We start from the raw sequence: 26,641 nt of genomic DNA on the forward strand, positions 1-26,641 counted from the left end.
GCATTTTAGAATATTTTTTATTTGAGGTGAGAGGCCTTTTCCGGCAAATAAGTCGTCCAGATAAAATGGTAAAGACCTTGTACGTGAGATACTTAGTAGTAGTTAGTTTCGGTACCATCCAAATTTATAAAATCTTAGTGGACCTTTTTTCTGTATGGGGTTTTTTTCTCTCTCTATTTTTTTTTTTTTTTTTTTAGGATTGGGTTGTTAATATTGTGGTTAATGATGTTGGCGTTTCAATTAAAGTTTTTAATACTTGACAACACTCTTTTCTCAAAAATGTCAATGGAAACTTCAGAGTCAATGTTGCCCTTTTAACCTTTTATTGCATTATTCAATAATGAGTTTGTTTGGATAGAGTATTATCTATACGCATCTTCCCACTACCAATTCTGTTTTTCTAGCATTTCACATTTAATTTAATTTATAAAATATATTTCTCTTAACTTCCACATCTACTATTTACATTTGAAATTGTTGGTTACTTTTTAAAATCATTTCATTTCAAACTGTTGGTTAACGTGCATGTTATCCTATTTGAACTTCGACCTATCACGTTTCCGATTGCCTTATGTTATTTATGATTCTACTCCAATTAAAACTTTTATAAGACCATAACAGAAGATAACAAATATAACATCCTTTTATGCTTTCTTATTAATTTAAATAAGTAAGATTATTTACACTCCATTTTTTGTTATTCACACTTCAATAATCATTTTGATCATATAGTTTTCATTAATTAGACTATATGATAAAACAAATGGTGGAATTGCAAATAATAAAAAATAGAGTGCAAATAATATTTTCCTAAGTAAGAAGTGGCTTCCATGCCTTTCTAATTTAAATAAGTAAAAAGTGGGTCCACTTATATAGGAATTTGGTTTGAAGTTTATTAGTGGGAGAGTAAATAAAGAAAAAATATTCCCAAACATAGTAAAAGTAAAAAAGTAAATGATAATATTTTATCTTTTAACTTAGTAATCCTAAGTAAAAGAGCAAAATTAAATAGAAAACAACAAGGAAATAATGTCATTAATTTAAAAAATCAAGAATGGTACCATTTATGAAATTTAAATTATGAAATCACTAAATAAAAAACAAAATAGTACTAGCCTTTTAACGTGGACATTTTTTTTGAAATATTCATTTTTGATAAAAATAATGATAATAACAACGCCAATTCTACCAAAAATTTTTAAAAAAGTAACATTATAGTTTAAGGAAAAAATATAGAACATTCGACCCTAATTTGTATATATCTGACCCTGATTAGATTTGAATAAGAGTGCAAAACCCAGACATTAAGGATAACTTTTGGTATCATTAATTATTTTATGTATTCTTATTGTTGTCTTCATGTGTAAATATGTATTTGCTATGTTAAATATATATATATTGATTGTAGTGCTTGAGGATATTCTAGATATTATCAATTTTTCATTTCCATTTTTAGATACTAATAATTGCAACCATTGTAATCAATTTTCAATTTTATATTTTCATTATGATAGGTACAGTTAAATATATTCGGTCGCAGGAGTATGAATTTAGAGGTTGGGTATGGGGGGAGGAGGGAGGGAAGAAAATGGTGAGGAGTTGAAAAGTGACGAGAAAAGTTGAAGAAGAAATGTGGGTTACAAGGATGAGCGGAGAAAGGAGAGAAGAAGAAAATGGATTGTAGGGATATGACAGAGATGACAAAAAAAATAATAGAGAGAGTGGTACCATATAGAATATACAAAAGTCGTAGGAGGCATCTCATGACTAACTGGCAGATAAGAGAAGAAGGAAATGATGGTAATTTTTAATAATTTTGAGAACTCTAAAAACATATATTACATAGATTTTTTTAAAAATATACGTTAAAGTTTATGAAAAATGTTAATCTAAATGTAGTCAACAATTTTAGCGATACAAGACAGGAGAAACATTTTTTTTTCTAAAAATGGAAGAAAATAAATTGGTTATAACTTATTTTTTATGTTATAAGTTTTGATATATGAGTATAACATAATATATTTTGTCGGGTACTGATAAATTGATTTTTTCAAGAAAACTCTTCTCACGTTACCATCCAACCTAACTCTCTCCTTAAATATGTTAACAATTCCTCTATCATGTAAATCATTCTAAATTAAAATTTTTTCAACATGTTAAGCATACACTTCTTTAAAATTTTTAGTATATATATATATATATTATTCTGTACCACAATATATAAATATATACAATATTATTTTGATTTGCAATATAATCCCGTGCATAGCACGGGTCAAAATACTAGTTTGAAATAATTAGTGTTACACTTTTTGTAATGTGATGTATGTGAAATAAAAGGATGATTGGGAATATAAAAAAGTGGGTTGAGAAATGTGTTTATGATGTAGGTGAAACATTATTTGAAATAATTTGCTATCCATATTTCAGAAAAAAAAAAAACTTTTCTGGTTTTTACTTCATTTTCCCTTTTTACAGCCCATTTTCCTGTCTATTGACTAATTGCTTACGCATTCCTCTAAAAATATATAGCACCAAACTCATTTCCCTTAGAGTTATTTTCGTTGCCAAATTTAGAATTCGAATCTTAAATCTCACAATTGGGGGTGGAGCTATTAGGTTCAGAGTTCGAATTATAATTAACACGATTTTGGCATTGAAAATTGTTAAAAATTCTAGTCCATGGTGTTTTCATCAAGTTGCTAATGAAACACTAAAAATCATTACTGTGATTATTTTTTTTTTTTTTGGGTTAAAAAGATTATACTAGTATTATTCATGATTCTCGTTAATGTTTGATCGAAGTAGTTGAATTTTAGACGCATGGACAAGAATGGTGGAAGAAAGGCTAGGCAAGAATATATAGTAGAACGGATATTAGCGATAAGAACTCACAAAAATAGGAGAAAAGAGGGGAAGGGGGAAGAGAGAGAATGGGAGGCTTCCCGCGATAAGAGACGCAGTAAGATCGAGGGTATATATGCGAATTTGGGCATGACTGTGTCTCACGTCACATGGCCGCATTGTCAGCAAAAGAACTCTTCTTTCTGACCTTATTGTTGATCTAAAGGAGAGCCTCTCGATAATTGAAAAATATATTCTTCCAAAATAGTAGTACATGTCTGTTATGTTGATTACATCTCAACAAACAAGAATGGGGTTCATGAAAGGGCAAAATCTGTGATTGGCCCTTTTTGTTGTTCGTCTTTGTCCCAAAACACATCACAATATGAAAGCCCGTATTATATCAACTTCCATCTGCCTGAGTATTGAAAGTTAGCGTCCCTTTGCCTCTTCATGCACCCATACCATCGAATTCACAGGTAGCATATCATATCATGACTTTTTAATTTGTTTTCTTGGTTGTTTAATTTGTTTTTGTGGGCTTTTGACTGGAGAAATGCATTTGGTTTGGTCTTAATTTCAAGGCCATCTCCAAAGGAAGGCGGACATGGGTGCATGTTGTTCGTGCCAACGAATTGAAAGGTTTGACGGTTTCTATGCTGCGGACGAGGTTGTAGAGAAAACGATCGAAGACGAGGATCTTTATGTAAGAAGAGGCGATCATGGCGCTCGTGTGAGGCTTCAAGGATCGTCCAAGTACATTTCTACGTTTATTCAACAAGGCAAAAAGGGAACCAACCAAGATGCCATGACAGTATGGGAGGTTTGATCCCCTTTCTTTTCTTTTCTCTTTTCTTCCTCTTTGGATGTTGATTTCAGAATGGATGTCTATTTCATTGAACGGGAATGCTCCAAATTCCCGTCTCCCACCGGGCAATTATGATTCTCATCTTTCCTGTTCAATTGCATATTTCTTCTCGTCGTTTTTCCACCTCGACTATTTCTTAATCCCATCTCTCGATCGAGTATCCAACTCAATAGGGGTAGCTCAAGCTGTGTATTTATACCATGCATGATCTTTGAAAAGTACGATGATGCCCGTCCATCGAGTTATTTGCGTTGAAGCTCTCATGTGCTCTAGAATGTTAAATGTCTTGTTATCTGCAGAGCTTCACAGGAGAGAGGGACATGATCTTTTGTGGTGTCTTTGACGGACATGGTCCATCCGGCCACGTTGTGGCACGTTATGTGCGTGATCTCTTGCCCTCCAAACTTTCATCGTCATCATCATCAGCATCTAAGGGTTTTAATATCAGTGCTGCAAGCAGTGGTGGTGATGAAAATGCTGGCAATTTTGGTGATGGTAGCAGTCATGATTGTGACAAGTCTGAGAATCAATTCTATTCTTCATGGAAAGCTCGCATATTGAAGTCCTTCAAGGAAATGGATGAAGAACTTGAAGGTGACGCCGGTATTGAGAGCTACTGCAGTGGTACAACTGCAGTGACAGTGATTAAACAGGTGCAATTATACATTGCCATGAATGAATTTTAGAAAGTAGTAGTTATAATAGAAGTCTCCTTGGTGCGTGTTGCTTATGCTTTTCTGCTAGTCAACTCTTTCAGAGAGAGCACCTGATTATTGCCAACTTGGGAGATTCTCGAGCTGTTATGTGTACCAGAGATGACCAGGATCTGCTCGTTGCCGAGCAACTGACGGTTGATTTGAAACCAAACCTACCAAGTCCGTCTCTCCTTCCAACAAAAGCAGAACAATTGGGAATCTAATGTTGCATTTTTTTACGGCTTCTTTCTTAGTATTACTAGTTCTGATCATCTCTTGTAATCCAGGTGAAGCTGAACGGATTAGAAGTTGCCAAGGCAGAGTTATGGCGATGGAAGGAGAACCGAATGTGTACAGGATATGGATGCCTGATGAAGATTGCCCAGGTCTTGCCATGGCAAGAGCATTTGGAGACTTCTGCTTAAAAGATTTCGGCCTCATTTCAACCCCTGAAGTATTTTACAGAAAGCTCACAGAGAGAGATGAATTTGTGGTCTTAGCAACTGACGGGGTAAGGTCTCGAATAGAAATAGGCTTTATAATTAAGATCTCAACCCAGTTTACTAAACTTCTTGTTGCATCTTCTTTTTTTTTTTCCAGATATGGGATGTTTTATCAAACAACGAGGTGGTAAGAATAGTTGCATCTGCAAGGAAGCGATCCACGGCAGCCAAACTTCTGGTAGATCGTGCCATTCGAGCATGGAGATATAAATATCCATGCGCCAAGATGGATGACTGCGCAGTCGTATGCCTGTTCCTAAAACGCCAGCGACCATTGCTGACCAAGTCCCTGTCAGAAGTGACTGAACTCAGCTTAAACTATACAGAGCTCGGTCCTGTATCCCATAATTATGTATCAAGCTCGCGAAGTGACGATGGCCTGGATACCGTTTTGAACTGTCAAGTTAAAGAAAAGCCAACCCACGATGTTCAGGGAGCTAAAGGCGAGCAATCGGCGGATTCTTCAGGGAGCTCATCTAGTCGGGAAACCCTCATTAGAAATCGAAGACATCCAACAGGGAACCTAGAAAAAGTTCAATAATGAGCATTCAGACGCCACAACATTCTGCTGATCTCAAAACATTCTGTAGGAGAGCCCAAGGGAGGGAGGGGGAAAAAAAAGAGTTAACAATTGAAATCATCATAACATAACATACGATACAGGCTAGAAATCGATGAGGTGCTTGCTAGTAGATGATATGGATATGGATAAGGATAGAGAGGTGGAAGGAACAAGGACCAATTAGAGGACCATTGCATTGCATGGCCCTGAATAATAACAATTCATTCCATTGTCATACGCATTACTGTATCCTTATCGTTGTCAGTTTCAGCCTCCATCCATTCTACTCTCGCTTACTTTTGGGACTGTCGGACCTTTTGTGATACTTATATGCTGCCAGCCTTTCTAGTCGAAGCAATGTTAGCATCTATCATGCTTTTTTAATGTTAATGTTTCATATTTGGTTGCGTAATTTCTTCTAACATACCGAGATTTTCAATATATATTAGTATAATGTTATATTTCAAATGCCACGAGGAAATAATCCTGAAACAAAGAAAAATGAATCGGAGATCAGAATGGGAACGCATTATGTGAGTTACCAGAAAGGCTTTGAATCTAATGAGACTTGGACATACCCATAAATTTTGTTAAAAAAAGGGGTGGACGATATTGCTCCTGAAAGGTTTCGGAGTTCCATGATCTTGCTTTTTAATTTGCAGAGACTAATCATCGGTGGACTCCCAAAGGAGGTCCAATCCAGTACCAGAAGAACAGAAACACAAGCGCCTGAAGAAAACACACACCCCCCCCCCCCCGCCCCTCTCTCTCTAAAAAAACACCCCCCAACCCAAAAAAAAACAAAAAAAAAAAACCCAAAAAAAAAAGCGAACAAAATCACAGAATTTGTCCCTGACTCGACTAAAATTGAAATCTGCCACCAGCATTTCCATACAGCTCATTTTAAGTTATCAAACCCTCTCAAACTTAACATCGCAGGAAAAACGAATGAATGACTAGTAGTATCTAGTCTTCATGGTCCCAGACGTCTGCCACGCTCTTATATGGTCCATCAGTCTTGTTCACGAACAGATTTTCGCCATCCAAAACTCGCTTCTGCAATCATAAAGGCAGATCCACGTAAAGTTTTCCTATCATTTCATTTAATTTCAACAAAGATGATGGGCAATCACTAAACCATTTATGACAGACACTTCCATGCAACACATTTACCCTTCAAACTTTAGCTTTAATTTGTCTTGGTAGCCGATTTTTGTGCTGAAACTTTCCAAGTACAAAGGTATTGCTGCTAAAACTCCAAATTGCACATTTGTAATCAGGACCCGCCCCAGTAATACTGGCGTCATTTTTCTGCAGAGAAGGGACGATCATACCTGATCTGGAACACGGCAAAGAGCTCGGAAGTCCTCCTCAGGGATTTCCCATTCAAATACCCTTATGTTCTCTTTAATGCTGTCAAGGTGGGTTGATTTGGGGATGGTACTAGTCCCTCTCTGGATTGCCCACCTCACGAGCACCTGCCCGGGACTCTTATTTAGCTTCCGTGCCGCCTTCTCCACTATAGGATCATGGATAAGATCTCGGCCGTGGTCTTGTGAACCCAGGGGTGAGTATGCCTGAAATTTATGCAATATTCGCAGCTTGAGACGATTAGTGGTCTTAACTAACTCTAAAAATCCAAATGGACCTGAAGAATGTCCGTTACAAGTGCTAACTAAAAGCTCTCAACTACTTCCGAATTTTTGCAACTCTAAGCCAAATTTTGTGTTTTTCCTCTTCCCATTCATTGCCTAAAAAGAACCCCAACAAGGTGTGATCATCATAAGTCAAACCCTGAAGAAAAATTCAGAAAAGGAACAGATTTTTTAGTCCTTACAGTGACATGGATGCCGTTCTTCTTGCAAGCCTCTAGCATTTTATCATTCCTCCATCCAGGGTGCATCTCCATCTGAACTTCATAAACAAATAGGATCAATTACCTAAGCATAACAATAGATACACACACACACGGGGACACTTACATGCAGACACTAAAAGAGGGCTATTCTTATGATAAAACCTGGTTACCTGACATACAGACGGCATGATTTGAGCAAGACCTAGTAGCTTGCTGAGCTTTTTGAGCGTGAAATTACAAACTCCAATGTCTCTCACAAGATTATCCTTCACAAGCTTCTCCATTTCCCTCCAAACCCCTTCCATGCTAAATTTCATGACATCCCCCTGTTTAGGAGGCTTACTTGCACCCTCTTTCAGATGAAATGGCCAATGGATCTGTAGTGAAATAATATGGAGGAGTGTTAGATTGGAAATTCATTTACTGTTTTTAATATAAAGTTATAAACCCAAGAGCTGAGCTATACTACCCCAAACTTACCAGGTAAAGATCAAGGTAGTCAAGACGCAACTCGCGGAGTGACTTCTCCAGTGCAGGACGGACTCTTTCGGGGGACAAATCAGCGCACCTACAAGAGATGCCAATACAGCGGCTTTAGTTCGGCTTGCACCGGCAGGTACTACTCACCAAGGAGTACGAAGGTGAAAAATTAATCCTAATTTTACCATAACTTAGAAGTCACAAACAAAGATTTCCTGTCAACTCCTGCATGTATAGCTCTGTTGATTGCCAGCCCAACCTAAACGAAGACAGAAAATCAGACAGCTAACCAACTAGACATCTGCAATTACTGAACACGGCTTTCCAGTTTCCAGCTGTTATATTTTGGATAATGCATGAGAACGATAAAGATGTTCCATGGAAGTTCAATTGAAATAACTAGTGATGGCAAGCACAGGTCAGCAGTGCCCTCTAAATACGACTATGATATTTTAATTTCTTCCTTCTTTAGGCAAGTTGGTTACAATAATGGTTCGAAGACTCGGCCGAGACCGAGACGACTCGGTCGAGACGGTGCGTCTCGGACTAGGCCGAGACGAGATCGCGATGAAATGATGCCGAGACGAGATTGCGATGAAATGATACCGAAACAAGGACCGAGACGAGATCGCAACGAAATGATACCGAAACAAGGACCGCGACGAAATGATACCGAAACAAGTGACTCGCCGAGACGTTACCGTGAAGGGTTGAAACGGCCGAATCACTCCAAGTCAACTCGAATTTTTATTATTTTTACTAATTTTTTTAATTATTTTTGTTTATCATTTTTTTACCATTTTTAGAATATTAAATATTTCAAAAATTCGCGTCTCTTTGAAACCGCGACCGATATGCCGAGACCGATGTGGAACGATCCAGGCCGCGACCGCGACTTTGAACCATGCTTCCAATCCAAGAATTCAAAAAAGATTGAATGACTTAGGAATTTCAGATATATAAAAGGCTCTTCTATCTCTTTTTTTCAAATGACACAGTACTACCTCCTCTTGAACTCCGTACTCTGCTGCAGTGTCCACGTGCCTATAACCAGCCTGCACCCACCAACAAACATATAATTACGGTACTGAGTAATTTTCAGGAATAGATAAATTGCAATTGTAATCGTACCTCAACAATGGCGGAGTAAACAGGGTGCTGAGCTTGGGGGGAGGTAGATTTCCAGGTTCCTAAACCCACGGCAGGTATGGCGTGGCCGCTCAAAAGCTTAAAGGATTGCATCCTCTCTCCATGTGTGGTGAATGTGACCTGAGCCATTCTTCTCTTTCAGGTCTCCTCGGCGGTATCAAATACTATCAGTTACTACTAAAAGTAGCCCAGATGGGCAGTCTATTCTGCTTAGAATCAAGTAAGACTCGGTAGCAAATTAGATGGACGAAACAGGGCCTCACAAGGTGAGATGAAAACCCAACCTCTGGCGAGTCTCTGAATATGATATATGAAGGGAGCAGTCGTATACGCCAACAGAAATGAGATGAGATGAAAGCGCCGACTGCCACCGGCCTCTGGCTGTGACTGTGAGGTGCTTTGATTTCCAAAATTTTTTCGGTTGTAGACACGCGTTGTCCTCCGACAAAGCCCGGCCGCATGCAACTCCTCCTACCTTGACACGTTCCCTCCTACTTCCTAACTTCTTTCTTTCTTTTTTTTTTTTTGTCAAAAAAAAAAAGAAAGAATTATTCGATGTGTATGCATAATTACAGTATATAAAAGAACCTTTGTAGAAATATTTTTTTTAGTGTATTTGTAGAACATTCACCAAACAATATGTGAAAATAGATAATTATTCAATAGCAGCCCATAACTATATATTTGCTAGTTACTGATAAAAATAAATTTATTAAATAAGTTAAAATCAAAATAATAAAATATACATATTACTCATATGCTCATTCTTAAATGAAATTATATATATTAAGAAAGGTACTTCTATTGGAATTATGAGGGAAGTGATAAAAAGAAATATGTTAGTTGATATCTATCAAGGATAATTTAGAAAGAACAAAAAAAGAAAAGTGAGAAAATTATGTGTTTGCGCCAAAAATCTGCTTTCCCTTCATATATTATATAGATTAGCCCTAAAGGCATACACACGATGTGTGGGCAATTCAAAATTTTTTTTTTTTTGAATAAAATTTTCATCACTTAAGCAAATTCTATTATTTTAATATTTTTTTTTGCATCAAATGATGGTTATTTTGATAGCTACAATGTCTAGAAGTAGTTAATTTGTCAAAATGTGTTTATATAGTTCTGATTAAAAAATAGTTATATCTTAGGAATTCATGTTTAGATAGTAATAAGTAAATTTCATAAGGGTAAAGTTAAAAATATATAAAGTGACAAAAATTGTTTACTTCAAACCCCACGTCTTCCTTTATATATATATATATATATATATATATACTAGAGGTATCTCGGCTATGCAAGGCACGGCCTTGGCTCCCTCATAACTTAATTGAACATATAACAGTAAACTTTTTGGTACATAATAGACAAAAACATGAGAAAAATTAAGCATCAGAAGAAATTCCATCTATGAAGTTAGCTCTTCTAAATCAAGGAGACAATAAACATAGCATCTATTAAATCCATCACTAATCTTGAAGTTAATGAAGGCAAGCAATGAAACAGGTGTACAGTTGAATACAATTGGGAAGGAAGAAATCTGATTTTTCTGTGCAACTTTTAGAAACGATTTATAAAGAAATAGAAAAAAAGACTTTAATTGATTACATAAAGGAGCTGTTTAAATGTAATAGTTAGTTAGCTACTAATCAAACATAATTAATCAATATCCAAGGATTAAAAGTTTTTCATTAATCTATAAAGCTTGATCCTAAAGTCATAAATTAGACAATATATAAAAAACAGTAGAAGTTCTTGTAGTTATGCAAAATGACTTGCAATTGCAAAAAATTTCATTGGGCTCAGAAGGAGAATAAAGGAGCCAGACTTGCTCGGCTTGGCATGAAGAAATAGCAAAAAAAAAAAAAAACGATATGCAAGAGGCAAGAAAATTGAAATCTTTTGTCTTATCCTGTATGGTATATCTTTTGTCTTGATCCATCAAGATAGAAGTAGGAAAATAAAAAATGGGAGAAAAATCACAGATTTTTCGAAGGAGAGTTATGTCATGTGTCAAGAAATGGGAGTGCTACATTAAATTCCCATGTCTTCTTATATAATATGTAGACAATTAGAACAGAATGAAAATTGATCCAAGGGTTGTAATGTAGTATTAGTATATTAAAACTAATCTAATGGTGATGAATTAGACAGTACACTCACTTAATCAAATAATTAAGGTTAAAAAATTTCATTGGGCTCAGAAGGAGAATAAAGGAGCCAGACTTGCTCGGTTTGGCATGAAGAAAGAGCAAAAAAAAAAAAAACGATATGCAAGAGGCAAGAAAAATCAAGTGCAAGAAAAATATTAAAATTATGTAACTTGTCAAATTATTAGGAAGTCAAGTGGCAACAAGGGAGGCAAAGAACTAAACTTCCCTTCCTTCTTATATACAAAGTAGAAGTAGATATATAGTGTAGATTATAATTATTATTTTCCGCTTTCTCATTGCATATGCGTATACTAACAGCGACCAAGTTCTATTCCCTTTTTTTCTCCTTTTCTTTTATTTTAAAAATTTGGTCATACCCCGATAATGACTTTGGACCCCAACTAATATGGAGTCGAGCCGGATCAGACCCGCACTTATCCTTCCAGATACTACAATATTGGAACCAAACTCCTTAACACTCTGACTAGGGATGGCAACGGGGCGGGGTTGGGGCGGGGGACCCCTCCCCCGTCCCCCGCCCCGTCCCCCGCCTCCTGCTCCCCCCGCCCCGCCTTGCCCCGCTTCCCCCGCGGGTGCCCCCGCGGGGTTAATAAAATTTTATTATATAATTTTATTATAATTAAATTTTAATAAATAATCAAGTACTAAAATATCAACACATCACCAAATTATTATTCATTGTAATTTTACAATTGAAACTCATAAAAACAATCAAACATAAGTTATTTGAATACAATCCAATATGATGAAATAAATATAACTAAAATAGTCAAGTTTTCACTTTTAGTACAAATGCAATCACTAATTCATTATTGTGTTTGTGCTTTTTTTTGAGAAAAAAGTGTTATTCTATTAAGTGTAATTAGAAATTTAGTATAAATGTATTAGTAAATTTAGTATAACTAATTAATAAATTCTATTAGTAGACATGTAGAATTATTCATATAATTGATAATATCAATTATATTACATAAACTAATATACATTATATAATACATCTAACTAATAATATCATTATCATAAGTTTATAACTAATTAACTTACATGTTATATATAATTATATATATACTTTTTTTTGTTTTGCGGGGGGCGGGGCGGGGGATGGGGCGGGGGTATACTCCCCCGCCCCTCGCCCCGTTTCTAAGCGGGGGGAAAAAATTCCCCCCGCCCCCGCCCAACCCCCCCCGAGAGCCCGCGGGCACCCGCCCCCATTGCCATCCCCTAACTCTGACCAACAGGCCTTGCTTAGATTTGCTAGCCGATTGTCACCGTTTGTTTTACTAAACTCATCACAGAAATTCGTACAGGACCCGGATTGGGCTCAGAAAACAGAGCCCAAGATTGATGGATCATGCCGGGGGCTTGTGGATGTACCATGAACGGGCTCGACAGCCCAATAGACTGAAACACAAAATGCACACACTCTTCTGAGTTCTGCCTTCCTCAATAGGTTGCGTAGAGGGGTGGACAACTGATGGCCACAGATAGAGACGTGCCAAGAACCAGGTCCATAAAGTGCATGATGGTTGGGTGGCAGTGGCCCATTAGATATGAAGAAGAGTAGCGGCACAATGAATTGGTTTTGACGGGTCCGTGAAATCGCTACTGCCAAGCAACCTCCTGTATTTTGTTCAGAAAAAGATGATGAGTCCGACCACTCGTGCCTTTCAATATTTTCTAAAACGTAAAGTTACAGAAATGGGAGGACCGTAATGGACCCGGTGATTGGGCCAGCACTAACATCCTTAGTTCCTATTATTAAGCCTGCCCTTTTAACTTAATATATTATTATTTGCCTGTACAGCTAATATTCTCCGTTTTCCCACTTCCCTTTTGTATTGGCTCTGAGTCTCGCTCGAATCTAAATCAAGATTCCGTGCAACAGTCGGTCCAAAAAAGGAAAAAGATGAGAAACCAGTAAAAGGCCCCCTTTTTTTTTAAGAGAAAAAAAAAAAAAAACTTTTACTAGTACTAGACCTGTCGCAAGTCTCACTCACCGCTACTCCATAGTCCGTAAACAAACGGAAAGAGGAGAAAAGATATTTTGGATTTTTTTTATTTTATAAGATTCTTTTATCCTAAGAGAGAAATGAAACGACTTGAGGATTGTTTGTGGACACCTCCGTCTGTTCGAGCAGTGTCCAAATTCACCTCGGTGAATAGGAGTTTGGACTTGCTATCAAAATGTGCTGATTGACATTTGACATGACTGATATGACAATCAATCACTTCACGGCTTAGATCTACTTCTGACGCGGTTGCTTGGATTGCGATTTTTCGTCGAAAAATTACGTCATTTTCCGTGATCACATTTCCCTATTACCTTTTTCCCTCACATACATCAAATCGCTACAATAATTTTTTTATAAAAAATCATGAAAAATGCAGTCCAAACACAACCTTATCATTTCATTCCATTGTTTTACTAGCATAATTACTGGTTATTTGTCATTTCGTCCCATAGTTTTACTAGCATAATAAGTACTGGTTATTTGTCAATTCGTGGGACATGCAATCTCACTTTAATCTAAAGAGTGTCTAGTTTATGCATCGGAGTGACCTCACTCGGGGACGACACAACACCACCCTCCCTTTTCTTGTGTTACAGGTAAGGCTCTTACAGAGTATGATTTCAAGTACATTTTTTTTAAAAAAAAAAAAAAAAAAAGCATTGAGGAGCTGGTAATCAAACGATGCCTGCCACTCCATATACTTGCGTGTTTCTGAGTTTGCAGAATAAAACGCAATCCGCATTTCTGAGGCAAATGTTCTAGCGATTTAAAAGACTCCGTAATAAGATAATTGAATGATTTGTATTCTCGGGATGATGAATGAAAAACAATACAGGAGTATGCGACAATGCCTTCTCCGCACCCAAGAAAGTAGCAGTGATAGAGAGGAGAAAATCCAATCAGAACATTTGAAGAGGAGGGAAAAAAGAAGTTCTTTTATTTGAAGGGGTCGACCCCACGCCCACGGGCCACAGGCCGCAAGCCTTCTTTTTGGGAACTCGGATCCAAAACCTTCCAAAACGCAACACAGGCAGCAGCAGTCTTGGTAGAGCAGACAGACTACCATCCACCCCACCATTGCCATTGCCATTGCCTACCACTTGTTTTTACAGTTCCCAAAAAAGCACGCATAAAAAATAAAAAAAGGAAAAGGAAAAGAAAGAAAAAGCAAAGGGCGAGCAGGTTGAAAACGAGTAACCAATTCCCCCCTCACATTTCAGTCTCAGTCCCCACAATTTGCCTTGTACCAACACGTTTTTCATTCAGACCCCACTTTGTAGTGGTACCAAAGGCTACTCTTTACCACTCCCCCGGCTGGCTGGCCTCTCTCCTCCATCATCATCATTATCATTCACACACACATCCTGACATTCATTTCCCGCATACGCTTCTTATGCGTCGAGCCAGTAAATTACTGAGGACATAACTCAGTATAGAGTTTAAAAAAAAAAATTCCTCTAATTTTAAATTGGCACGCACATTCATCGTACGAAGGTCGAAGGGGACGGACATGCTAATTTTAAATAGCAGCAGTATTAGACGTCATTAGGTTCACAAGAAGCAGATAATCATCAAAAACTCTTCAAAGCCGCAACCAACCGACCCCTCCTCTTTTCCCAAAGGAAAAAAAAAAGGACAAGTAATTAGCGGTAGTTTTATTTGGGCTTCAGTTAATTACGCCGGAGCCGATTTGCGAACTATATATCGATAAGCCGCAACCTTCCTCTTCCGGGAGGCAGTGTTGTCCACCAAAAGCACCAATTGTCCGGCTTCTTTTGACGTGTAGGAGTTGCGAATCGCCTCTTGGTTGGCGGCGGCGGCAGCAGCAGCATTGCCATTGCTAATAATCCTTCTAGTCTTCTCCACAGCAATTGAATAGCTGCCCTCCCCGCTGGGTACAAACTCCGCGCTGTATTCCACTTCCCACCCTCCTACCACCAGATCCCATGATATTGTTGCCCCTGCCTGCGACCACACAATTTTATGCAACCACCAAACCAAACAATTAATCATATCATATCATCCAACTACGACGACCACCAATATATATATATATGAAAAAAGAAATTTTAGAGTATACTCTCAGAACGACAAGTATAGTAGTATCTACTACTTGCAAGCATGCATGCGGGATCTCAAAAGCTTGACCAAAAAAAAAAAAACAGTAAAGTGGGCTAATTAATAATCATGGGGGGCATGGATGGATTATGTTAACGTGAAATTGACAAAGGATTACCCAACCTCGATTCCCTCAATTTGGATATTGACTTTCTCTCCCCCTTTCACAGTGAACTCGGATGCCGGTTTCGGTGGACCGCCATCCACGTCATCCGGTCGGCTAAGTCCGCCGTACTGGACCGGCACATTCTCGGGCCTTACGAATCTGAGCACACCCAAAAAGGCAATTATTAATTACTACCACTACCACTTATCATTAACAACAACCCAAAAAGCAGTCGAATTTTCACTCCAGACACTACTGAAAGTTTAAAATAAAATAATTAAAGAAAAAAGTACTCTGCTTACTAGTAGAGTGAGTACAACTATGTAGAGTAAGCATTAATTAAAGATAATTGTTTACTAGAAAGAAAGAACAACAAAAGGAAATAAAATAAAATACATTCCCATTAGCCCAGGTAATTGATTGAGAGAATCAGAAAAGAAGTCACACGACACAATCTTAAGCCCACAAAAAATACTCCAGATAATCTGGAAGCAGAAAGACCATTAAATACTCTACAAGTCATAGCCAGCTCGAAATTGATGCAGGCACACTAAAACATATATTGTACGTATGTATATATATATATATATACAAGGAAAGGACAAGAAACAGTAATATAATGCGGCTAGTGCCTAATGCTACAGGTCCTATAGAGAGGAAAAATGGACATGCAAAACCCATACTAGAACAAAAAGGAAAACGCAATAATAATAAGGCACCAAACATCCTACTAGTAAGTAGTAACACACTACTCACTTGTAAAGCGTCTCGGCAACATTTCCTTCCTTGGAGATCACAAACTTGCTCTTCGTTCGTTGAGTCAGAAACGGACTAAACATGGAATACAACACACTAAAGTACCATGGCACGTTGATGAAAATCTACGGACCCAACAAAAAAAAAAAGGAAAGATATAAATACTAGTACTACCGAGTTTATTAGAAAATGACTCCCAAAAAAAAAAAAAAAGATAACTTGTTCGAAAAATTTGAGCAACTACCTTACGGGCAACCATCTCAGGATAATTATCTTGGAATAGGGACATAATGTGATTAGAGGCCACCCTAAGCTCCCTCTTGGGCATGTCCTTGAGATCAGTGACTTGAATGATGGAATTAACCCCACCAGGCTTGAAATGTAGAAGCTCAATGCCTCTTTCAAGAACTTGAACTCTCCACCTCAGGAACTTCTTGAGCTTTTCCTCATCTCCAAAGATCCTCTCGTACATGTCCTTGTCCTTGAACACCCCATAAGCATTGTAGCAAACCGGGTGCCCCTCCCGATCATGGCCGTGCATGTAAGCCACAACCCCCTCCAGCTCTTTAAACCCCAAATCTTCGTCTAATATCTTGTCGGCCTCGAAGTCTTTCCTCCAGTACAGGCACTTGAGCAGCATGTGCACGGAGTCGGCCACCCTGAAGTCCCTGGCCCGCAAGAATTTCAAGAGGATGACGTCAGCTCTCTCGTCACCGCCCAACAAGGGAATTCCCCACATGGAGTGCTCGGCCGGTCCGGGATAGGCCATGAGCTTGTCCTTGAGCTCCTGGAGGGCCTTCTTCTCGGATGGCCTGAGGGAGGAGACAAAGTAGGTGTCCTCTTTAAAGGATGGAGTGCGCAACGCGGCAGCTTCCATTAATGAAGTAACGAAGCTTTTCTTTAAAGCTTGCGAGGGTGGTGGCATTGGGGAATCACCGGGAGGTACCGTCGGGTGGTCTTGGTGGTGGTGGTGGGGAGCTTGCTGAACGGACAACTGCGATGAAGTTTCCATCATTTGCACGGAGGAGATGGAAACAGCAGGAGGAATCTCTTAATTTATTTATGGGCAAAATGCGGAGATTGTTGTTGTGCAGACTCTAACTATTGAGGAGCAGTAGTAGCCGTGAGAGAGAGAGCGAGAGCGTGGCTAAAAGTTGTTCCTGTTTGTGGTTGCTTTGTACGTGTGAATTGAAAATTTGGAAGATGTAAAGGGATTCTTTTTGGGAGAGTGCGGATGGGAGTGCCGGCGGGTAACTAAAAGGAAAAGCGCCGGTTTCGATTGTCTCGGGGGGGAATCTAGTGATGGAGCAGAGGGAGAGATGGGAAAGAGAAGAGACAAGGAGAGAGAGAAAGAGAAAGCTGAGATTGTCCTGAGGAAAGTGAGAGATGGCAAGGACTGAGGAGCCGGTCTTAAATTATTGTCGTAGAGGTGACATGATTAATCTGTGCGTGTATGGGTGTCGAGCCGCGATGCAGTTTCAAGTTTGAATGTGAACTTTCAAAGTAGCTTTAAACAGAGGATTTACGCAGCACTGGGCCCAGGTGCCTTTTGACTCTTTTGCTGGTGTTGTGAGAGAGAGAGAGAGGGGGCATTTTTTTTTTCTTTCACTTCTTACCTGTCGTTTATCCAAAAGTGATTAGCAACCGATATTAACAAAAATTATAGATACGATTAAAATCCAATGAAGAGTAGAGTAGTAGCAGTTTGCTTGGATAGGGTTTTATTTGAAGTAATTACTATAATAGTTTTTGTGAAGTGATGTGATGTGATGTATGTGAGATAAAAAAATAATTAAAAATATAAAAAAAATTAAATTTTATCTCAAACAAATTATTTTATCTCACTCCAAACATATCAGTGACATGTGGTGTCTTTCACGCCATTTTGTTCTCAAGCAGTTTTACCAATTTATATGTTTTGGGTCTGAAAATACCCGAGAGGATGACACCCAATCATTTGCCTACTCTATCCAGCCCAGCCAATTATTAATGCATCGCCTCTGCGTTGTTTAGTTCGAGTCCAATACTACTACGTTGACCCATGGACAAAATCGTGGACTAGTTTCTATAGTAGAATTTGATGTTAAAAATCTGCTGATTACCCCGTTCTAAGTATATTATATATTTGTTTCTTGTGTTTCACCATTAACTTACTGAAAGAAAGAGAAGAGTTTATTTTTGAAATGCATCTCCATCTACCTTTTTAACTAGAAATTTCGCTTTTCTCGGACTCCCCAATTTTATCCCTGAAATATGTAGTACTGTTGGTTATTACACAGCTTCTGAATGTGTTTAGTTTGTCTACAGTCCACAATAGACAAACGTTCTCAAATTTGGCGCCAGCCGAGCTTCAGAAATTGGATTTGATGTGGGTGTGCGGTGGGCCTCTTGCCACTGGGCTCCTCAAGCTCAAGACCATCCTAGGTTAGGTTGAATCCAGCTCTTGCAAAGTGTAAGACGATTGAGTCCGACCCATTTCAAGACCCAAAAAAAAATATTTTTTTTATGTTTTGAGCCAAGGTACATACAAAACAAATTAAGTTATTATTTGCAAATATATTTTACTTGTATCACAAACGCACGTATTTTAACAACTTGTTAAAAAATGTTTTCAATCATCTCTTCATCTTATATACATTACATGCACGAAAAAGTGCTACTACGGGAGCATATTTTTTTGCAAATAACCTTCTATTTTCCTAAAAAGTTAAAGAATAATTTGGATGTTATTCAAATTTTCTCCATGATGGCAAGGAACAAATGTGCTTGGTTCATGTTTGGTTTGGGCGAGTCAGTATTCCGGTTAGGACTGTTAAATAGGATCGGGTTAGTCCGACCCTAGTCCCAGCTCAACAAAAGCTAGTCAAAATTAATATCTAATAATAATTAGGTTGGATGGAGTTGGAATTTGAACATTAGACTCAAATTATATCACTTATATATATATATATTCAATTATATGAGTTCGAGTTAAGCTTGATTTGAGCCTAAAACTAATATAAATTTGAATCCGAACTCAAAAGCTCTATTTTGTTTGTAAGCTGAATTTGAGAGTTTATCAAAACTCTAGTCACCGGAGAACCAAATCGATAATCCCAAATTTGGTCTGGAGAATATTTTTTTTATTTTTATTTTTTTTAAAAATAACGGACCGCACCGCACGGGAGATCAATTCTAGAGAGTACAGGTAGGTACCCTCTCTCTCAGACTCTCACTCATCCATCATGTTAGCAGAAAAACCTTTGCTCCAATGCTCCAAGTGTTGGTGAATGGATGGCTGATCTATTTAATGTAGTAGTAATAGAATGTTTTACCAGAATGCACACTCATGATCTATTATGTTTTGCAATATTTATAAAATGTCTTTACCTTTTTAACCTTCCCTTTTATTTATTTATTTATTATATTTTATTCTTTACAATACCCCCCCAGTCTGTTATTTACTCATACCCTGCAAACATATATATATATATGTATATAGTTGGGACTTGGGACTTGAGTATTGCCAGTAATTAGTCGAGTAAACAGTAAACAAACCGTCGCAGTTGGCCTGTCAACATTTCCCGCGTCCAGTTTCTGACAGCGACAACTTCTCCTTTTTATTTCTCCTCCCTTTCGGCCTTTCTTTTACTCTCTCTCTCTCTTTCTCTCTCTCTCTCCATCGTCCCGCATTCTTCATTCCAGGTTCTCTCTTCCCACAGTGTATGCACTCTCACGCCATAACACATCCCGCTACCATTTATTATTTTTCTGCCTAATTTCTTTTCTTTTTCCATGTATAATTGCATCTTATGATATATATATATATATTCCGGTTTGATTACAGTTTTCCATTTTTTTAAAAGCGAACTGTTTCTCTACTCCACCCCCCCCCCTCCTTAGTTGTTTTCTTGATGCATATTGGCATATCTGATAAGTCGTGTGGAAGTTCTATTGGTTAACATTTTTTTTCTTTCCCTTTTGGATTATTACTATAAAATACTAGTAGAAAATGAATGCTAAATGAGAATACTATAACTGGGTTTCTTTTGCCTTGTACTGGCAGTGAAATCGTGGATCTGTTATTCTTTTGCTTCCCTTTTTTGATTAAGCAAAGGTGCGCAATGTGAATGGTAGGATCAGATCATCAAGCTGATGGTTTTCCGAGGGCGCCTATCTTTTTTCTCATTGACGTCTGTATTTATGAAATCTTATTTGTAAATAAAGTACGTCTTTTCCTTCTGCCCATAAGAGGAAATGGGCCTTACAATATATAGTATCAATTTCTGCGATTGATTACTTGCCTCTAGGACTCTTTTTTTTTTTTTCCCCCTAAAATACAATTGTCTATAGATCGTTTCAGAATCAGCAAAAAAGGTTTTACGACGTCCTCATTTGACTGTAACCCTGAATATTCCAGGTTATGGAGATTTTTGTGTCTATAAAAATAGTTTTTCTTAGGTTTGAGGTTTAATCTCCTACTTTGCTGAAGGCTCTACCCTTCAAAGAACATTGCTGCTTGGATTCAAAGATTAATAAAAACTACAACCACCATTCTTTGTGGACATTCTAGTTGTTTCCTGTTTTATACCATTCTTTATTTAGGTTTGGGAGAGTTGGATTCGAGGGATGATAGCTTTGAATTAAGCCCGTGACCTTTAACATTGAGCAGATGTTTTTGCAATGAACCAAGCTTTCTCCTATTCATAAACAGTATGTCCTTCGTCTTTGTACAATAATATCTTCACATCCTTGAGTTTATACTGACACTATCAAAGTTGGGTCTTGAAGTGGAATAGATCTTTAGGCAGCTGTACTATGGATGTTTTTTATGGAAACAAATTGAAGGTTGTTTAACAGTTTTTGTTTAAACTTATTTTCCTTTTCATTTCTGTACCATCTTAGAAAATAGAAACCAATATCTGGTCCAGGATGATTTACATATTGATGCATGCAACATATAACTGATATAACCAATAAAAGAAAGTTATTTCTAGTATCATTACAAGGGTCTTGAGAGAGGGCAATGTTAGAGATTCAAGCAAAACAGAAGATTGTTTATTCCAATCTCTGTTGTTAGAGCCGTGCAGGATAACCATCTTATTTTAAGCATGTAATACAACCTCAGTGCTTCTGCACACTTGCTTTACTGTGGCCTGCAGTTTATGGTGGTATGCATTAAAGATTCATTTAAGTTCCGATCTGAGGATGCATATTCCTGACCCTTGCTGTTGCCTGAAAGGGCAGGAGCCGAGTGACATGGATTTCCCTATCATGCATCCGTACGTGTGTGTTTGAAGCAAATACGCATTGATTGAACTTCTTAGGATGGGCTTTTTGTTTCACTTGGACTTATGGAAGTTGTAGTATATACTCAGCATTGTGGAACGCCTTTATTGTGAATTTACATATATTGCACCAAGAAAAGGGAAAAAGAATGTGAATTGAATGTCAACGCAATTAGGGGTTTTTCAGTTTTAGTGTTCAGTCATAGCAATGTTGTTGATTGTTACGGAGACAATAAGTACAGAAAACGTTCATGTTTGTTTCTTTATCTGACAATTTATCAATCTGGACTTACAGGATGGGCGTAGGAAGAAAACAAGAAAACTTCCAGTTGAATGACAATTTGCTTCCCAAAATGAAACAGCCAGCCACTACTTATTTTGCAAGGAATTTGGGAAAGAGCAACCTTGGTGGTGTCATATTTGGTTGCAAGAACAACACGTTTAAAGAATGTCTTTCGAAACAGATCTTTGGTATGTTCGTAAGTTGTGGTCTTTCACATTCACATTTTCATTGATTGATTGAGGTGATAATTATGAAGAAAGAGAAGTTTATGGCTTTTAATGTTTTAGGCAAGTGATCTTTTCACATTCATGTATTTCATTACTGGTTTTGTTTTTCTCCCTTCTCCGAATGATTTCCATCTTTTCTCTTTCATGCATTCAAACTCGCACACTCATTATTGTATTCATTCTGACAGGCTTGCCAGCTCAGCATTTCTTGTATGTAAAGAACATTGATCCAGGTCTGCCACTATTTCTGTTCAATTACACTGACAGGAAGCTTCATGGCATCTTTGAGGCTGCTAGTTGTGGACAAATGAATATAAATCCCTATGCATGGACACCAGATGGTTCTGAGAGAACACCATATCCTGCCCAAGTACTATTTTGCAATTGTCTATTATTACATTGAGTTATTTGTTTATTTTGGACATACTCGCATAGTTGATTAAGTTTTCAATTTTACTGAAGGTTCAAATACGTATAAGGCTGCAGTGTCAACCACTGCTAGAAGACCAGTTCAAGCCTATAATTCTGGACAACTATTATAATGTAAGCCATTTCTGGTTTGAGCTCGATCATACTCAAGCACGTAGATTGATGTCAAAACTCTCTGCAATGGCAATTGCTCCTAGTACATTTGTACCACAAAACACAGCGAAATGGAGGAATGCGTTGTATGGTTTACCTTCTAATGAGAAGAGAGAGGAAATTGGAGCTTATGAGCAACCAATCTTAAGGAACAAGTTTGTCAACTCCCCTGATCCTGGTAACTGCCAGCTACTAGAGTCATCCCTGGGTAATCAAGAATCAGATAGAGATGCAAAAGACATCATCTACTTGAAACTAAAAGAGCTAGCTATTAATCTTGAGTCCTCAGATGCACCTATGAGGGGACATGTAGGAGAAATTGCCACTGCCAGAGATGAGAAATTGGGGCAAGAATCATTGCTGGCAGAATTTTCAGGGAAGAAGAATGAAAATAATCCTGTAATTTCTTATGACTTGTCTGATCCATCACTGGTGGCTCAGGTATTTGATCTTTGTATAGTTCCTACTCTCTTTCAACAGAATACATGTTCTATTTGATTGCACTCGATACAGACTTATTGATTTCTCTTGATGCAGATGCTTGAAGGAATGAAAGAGCTAATGGCTTTCAAAGAAGAGCAAATCCAAAAGGCAAATCGTATGGAACAGAAACTGGTATTCTCTTATGATAAATTAAGAGTCTTCATCTCTCCCAATGTTTTTCTGACTATTGGATTCACTATCCAATGGTAGGGAAGTTTCTCACAATGACTTCTTGGATTGATTTGACTGATATATGAACTTTTCATTATAGAGTTAAGGGTGGAGATCTGTGTGATTAACATTTAGTTCAGGACCAATTTTCTTAGATGTTATATACATATCAGACATCGAGTATCTATTTTGTGAGTTGTTCGACAAATATGTTTTGTAGTTCAAGATAATGATGGGAATCACTTATGGTGTCTACGTCATAAATAAATAATCAAAGACTGTATAATTATCTAAATCTGACCTGTAAATGAGGAACATTGATGCCTGTAGGGAGTATTTATGCGCATTTTAGTGATATTTGCTAGCACTGTTTGCCCATTGGTTGAAGTTTTCTTTGCTACATTACATATTCTTTTATGATGTATACTCCTTGATGTCTCCATAGGCGCTGAATATAGGATGAGATTTGGGGTTATTTTGGTGCATTAGTTGTCAAATCTATCACTTGATCTCAGGAGTATATGCTTGAATACAATGGAGATTCAACCCTGACTTGCATGTTTATCCATGCACTTGCTTACATTACTGTTACCTATGTGGCATTTCAGCTAGAGGCAGAAAAAGAAATCAGCCAACTAAAGTGTAGGTTTATGATGTTGGAGTCAAGGTCAAATACTTCCCTGGTGCATGTGGATGGAACAGGAATCAAGTCATGTGATGACTTCCACTTGGACCTTGATGAATCAATATTTCTCGTGGGTGGATATGATGGTGTATTGTGGTCATCAGCATTGGATTTGTTTTCTCCTTCACATGATGTCTTGAAATCTCTTAAGCCAATGAGTTCTGTTCGATCGTATTCCTCAGTGGCAAAGTTAAATGGAGAACTATATGTGTTTGGCGGTGGAACTGGTAGTGCATGGCTTGACACAGGTACTACTTACTTACCTCTCTCTCTCTCTCTCTCTGCAGATACATGTATATGCACATCTCTCTGATTGCTTATTTCTAGTTTTTACTCTTTTGAAGTTGAGTCATATAACTTTGCCCAAGATCAATGGAGTCTGTGCGCATCATTGAATAAGAAGAAAGGTAGCTTAGCTGGCGCTACTTTGGACAACAAAATTTTTGCATTTGGTGGTGGAAATGGGGTTGACTGTTTTTCAGATGTGGAAATGTATGATGTAAATGTTGGAAGATGGATACCCACCAGGTCAATGCTACAAAAGGTAATTGATGCAATTTCTCAGGTTACAAAGTTATGAACTAGTTTATCAGCTTATGTCATTGAGGTCAGAACCATGAAAATCCTGAATTCTTGAAGCTTCCCCTTAAAGTTCAAATTCCTAGGCTTGAAACTGGTTTTGGCATGCCTGTTATCTTTGTAACTTGCCCTTGCTTCATCTGTACATAGATTTGACAACAGGCATAGGCCTTGCATAATTGTGAATCTTGGAGGTTTAGTTGTCTGATGATCTCATTTCTTATAGTTTGAGTATGTTGCAGCTGTAATTTCTTATATATGTTACATAGATAAGACCGATGTTTCAATCTTAAAATTACGCTATTTGCTTGTACAACAGTCACAAGTCATCCAATGCCTACAATATTTTCTTTTATACTAAAAAATTTAACTTTTGAGGTCACTATGCTGACACAGATGAAAGGATTTGTAAGTGATGGATAAAAAGCTGTGCTTCCTTTGTCTTATCTCCCTACATTTTGAAGTTACAAGCCTTAGTAACCTTAATGTTCTATGGGATTCGTATCATGTCAATTTGATTTTGGTAGTGTTAGTTTTAGAAACACTGTATCATCTTCAATTGCACTAACATTATGCATTCTGAATGATGTTCTTATATGTTCCAGCGATTTGCTCTTGCTGCAGCAGAGCTCAATGGTGCTCTCTACGCTGTTGGTGGATATGATGGGGACAATTATTTGAAGTAAGTTTTAGAATTTTATTTCTTTATGTGTAACTTATAAGCATTCATCTCTTTCACATAACGAAAATTATGGCAAGCAGAATTGTACTTCAGTCTCTTGAAATTTGACCATAGTATTGTTTATTGGAATTTCTACTCTCTCAGATCTGCAGAAAGATTTGATCCCAGGGAACATTCTTGGAGCAGAATTGAGAGTATGAATACCAAGAGGGGCTGTCACTCAGTAGTCGTTATGAATGAAAAGATGTAAGTTTGTTTCTTTTTTCTCCATTTCTGACATATCACTGGTTGTGCTTGTTATTTTTGCATTTCAAGCCCTCTCATCTCATCTTCGCCAACTGATTAAAATTGAGCCATCCTTCATACTCAAATAAAGAAATTATGTTCTTAGTACTAGGGGTTGACACATTTTGTGGTGTTGGAGGCAAGTATTTGGGAGCGGATGGAATAACAAATGGGCTTTTGCTGTAATGCTGACAAGCTTTTCATCTGTTTGGGTATTCAACATTTTACAGACCTTGACTATGCTTTAAAAGATTGTTCAAGAAAAGTAACAAACTTACAGCTGGCTTAGAGAACCTATCTTGAAAGATTGAATTGTTGTCTAGTTGGCCTTTATTTGGATGAACGACATCCGCCCATTGTGTTCACTGTTAAAATGTTCATTTGCCTTGTTTAGCTTGGGAAATCTGTTTTTGTTACTTGAAGTTGAAGATAATATCATGTCTGACATAGAAAGCAAATGGAATTCAGTAATAGTTGCCAGGCAGGCACAGATGTATGGCCCACTTGGAACTCAATCAATATTGTATGTGCTCAAAAAACTCTTGGTTTGTTAAAATGTTAAGAATCATTACGTCTCACTTTTATTTGCCAATCTTTCAAATAATTGCTTTGACAGATATGCCTTGGGAGGCTATGATGAATGTGACATGTCGCCAAGCATTGAGATATTTGACCCTCGGCTTGGAAAATGGATGACTGGGGAGCCGATGAACCATTCCAGGGGATATTCAGCTGCTGCTGTTCTGAAGGAGTCAATCTATGTAATTGGCGGAGTGAAGACCGGTGGAGACATTGTAGACACGGTATCTGAGGATTTCTCCACTGTCTTCACTTTCTATAGGAGTTTCAATATAAGATTTTAACTTTCTCTATTGGTTCAATGGCAGATTGAATGTTACAAGGATGGCCAAGGGTGGCAAATTACCAACTTGAGTGCACCAAGAAGACGGTGTTTTTGCTCAGCTATTGTTTTAGGAGATTGAATGCTACTGCAGAATGTAGAAAGTTCAGAAAACTCGTTTGCAACCAAGACATGGTTCTATTATAAGGTTTTCCTAGGAGGCTCGGAAAAGCATTTCCTCGGCTGGTACTATGTTGAGGTTTTTCAAGAAATTTTTGTTTCAACTCATCTGACAGTTTAGCAGAGATCTCGGTAAGCTTCTACTAAAAGGACTTCAAGAGCTTTTGCTTTTGTTCTGATATTCAGAAATTGCGCTGCGCTATTTCACTTGATGGTGAGGCCGGATGGGTTTATCCTAGAAATTTCGCTTG

At 37.7% G+C, this 26,641-nt stretch overlaps 4 protein-coding genes across 8 annotated transcripts; 2 read left to right on the plus strand and 2 right to left on the minus strand.

Annotated features, from left to right (window-relative positions):
* Positions 1 to 3,451: 3,451 nt before the first annotated feature.
* Positions 3,452 to 5,451, plus strand: LOC113776524 (probable protein phosphatase 2C 65). The gene is made up of 5 exons (XM_027321708.1): positions 3,452 to 3,667; positions 4,012 to 4,365; positions 4,470 to 4,587; positions 4,695 to 4,918; positions 5,008 to 5,451. The coding sequence occupies exons 1-5, from the start codon at positions 3,452 to 3,454 to the stop codon at positions 5,449 to 5,451; spliced, it is 1,356 nt and encodes a 451-aa protein (XP_027177509.1).
* Positions 5,452 to 6,285: 834 nt separating this feature from the next.
* LOC113775981 (aldose reductase) lies at positions 6,286 to 9,209 on the minus strand. Of its 3 annotated transcripts, XM_027321047.1 has the most exons (9): positions 8,942 to 9,209; positions 8,815 to 8,865; positions 7,996 to 8,069; positions 7,811 to 7,898; positions 7,501 to 7,707; positions 7,310 to 7,381; positions 6,807 to 7,049; positions 6,646 to 6,718; positions 6,437 to 6,528 (listed from the first exon to the last, which is right to left on the minus strand). In XM_027321047.1, the coding sequence occupies exons 1-8, from the start codon at positions 9,086 to 9,088 to the stop codon at positions 6,662 to 6,664; spliced, it is 939 nt and encodes a 312-aa protein (XP_027176848.1). In that variant the 5' UTR covers positions 9,089 to 9,209; the 3' UTR covers positions 6,437 to 6,528; positions 6,646 to 6,661. The 3 variants fall into 3 exon arrangements, 2 of the variants coding, with proteins under 2 accessions (XP_027176847.1, XP_027176848.1); XM_027321046.1 differs by lacking the exon at positions 6,646 to 6,718 and having other exon boundaries at positions 6,286 to 6,528; XR_003468956.1 differs by having other exon boundaries at positions 6,505 to 6,528; positions 6,646 to 7,049.
* A 5,171-nt stretch (positions 9,210 to 14,380) lies between these two features.
* On the minus strand, positions 14,381 to 17,558 carry LOC113775471 (patellin-6). The gene is made up of 4 exons (XM_027320366.1): positions 16,370 to 17,558; positions 16,126 to 16,250; positions 15,387 to 15,528; positions 14,381 to 15,110 (listed from the first exon to the last, which is right to left on the minus strand). Exons 1-4 carry the CDS (start codon positions 17,138 to 17,140, stop codon positions 14,820 to 14,822), a joined length of 1,329 nt encoding a protein of 442 aa, XP_027176167.1. The 5' UTR covers positions 17,141 to 17,558; the 3' UTR covers positions 14,381 to 14,819.
* Positions 17,559 to 19,762: 2,204 nt separating this feature from the next.
* On the plus strand, positions 19,763 to 26,602 carry LOC113772868 (kelch-like protein 22). 3 transcript variants are annotated; one of them, XM_027317359.1, is made up of 11 exons: positions 19,763 to 19,809; positions 21,688 to 21,863; positions 22,091 to 22,272; positions 22,365 to 22,925; positions 23,022 to 23,099; positions 23,747 to 24,071; positions 24,168 to 24,367; positions 25,008 to 25,084; positions 25,229 to 25,330; positions 25,986 to 26,172; positions 26,257 to 26,602. In XM_027317359.1, exons 2-11 carry the CDS (start codon positions 21,689 to 21,691, stop codon positions 26,350 to 26,352), a joined length of 1,983 nt encoding a protein of 660 aa, XP_027173160.1. In that variant the 5' UTR covers positions 19,763 to 19,809; position 21,688; the 3' UTR covers positions 26,353 to 26,602. The 3 variants fall into 3 exon arrangements, with proteins under 3 accessions (XP_027173160.1, XP_027173161.1, XP_027173162.1); XM_027317360.1 differs by having other exon boundaries at positions 19,796 to 19,827; XM_027317361.1 differs by lacking the exon at positions 19,763 to 19,809 and adding an exon at positions 20,732 to 20,817.
* Positions 26,603 to 26,641: the final 39 nt, after the last annotated feature.

This window comes from Coffea eugenioides, chromosome 6, assembly GCF_003713205.1.
Source record: "Coffea eugenioides isolate CCC68of chromosome 6, Ceug_1.0, whole genome shotgun sequence".
Classification (NCBI taxonomy): domain Eukaryota; kingdom Viridiplantae; phylum Streptophyta; class Magnoliopsida; order Gentianales; family Rubiaceae; genus Coffea; species Coffea eugenioides.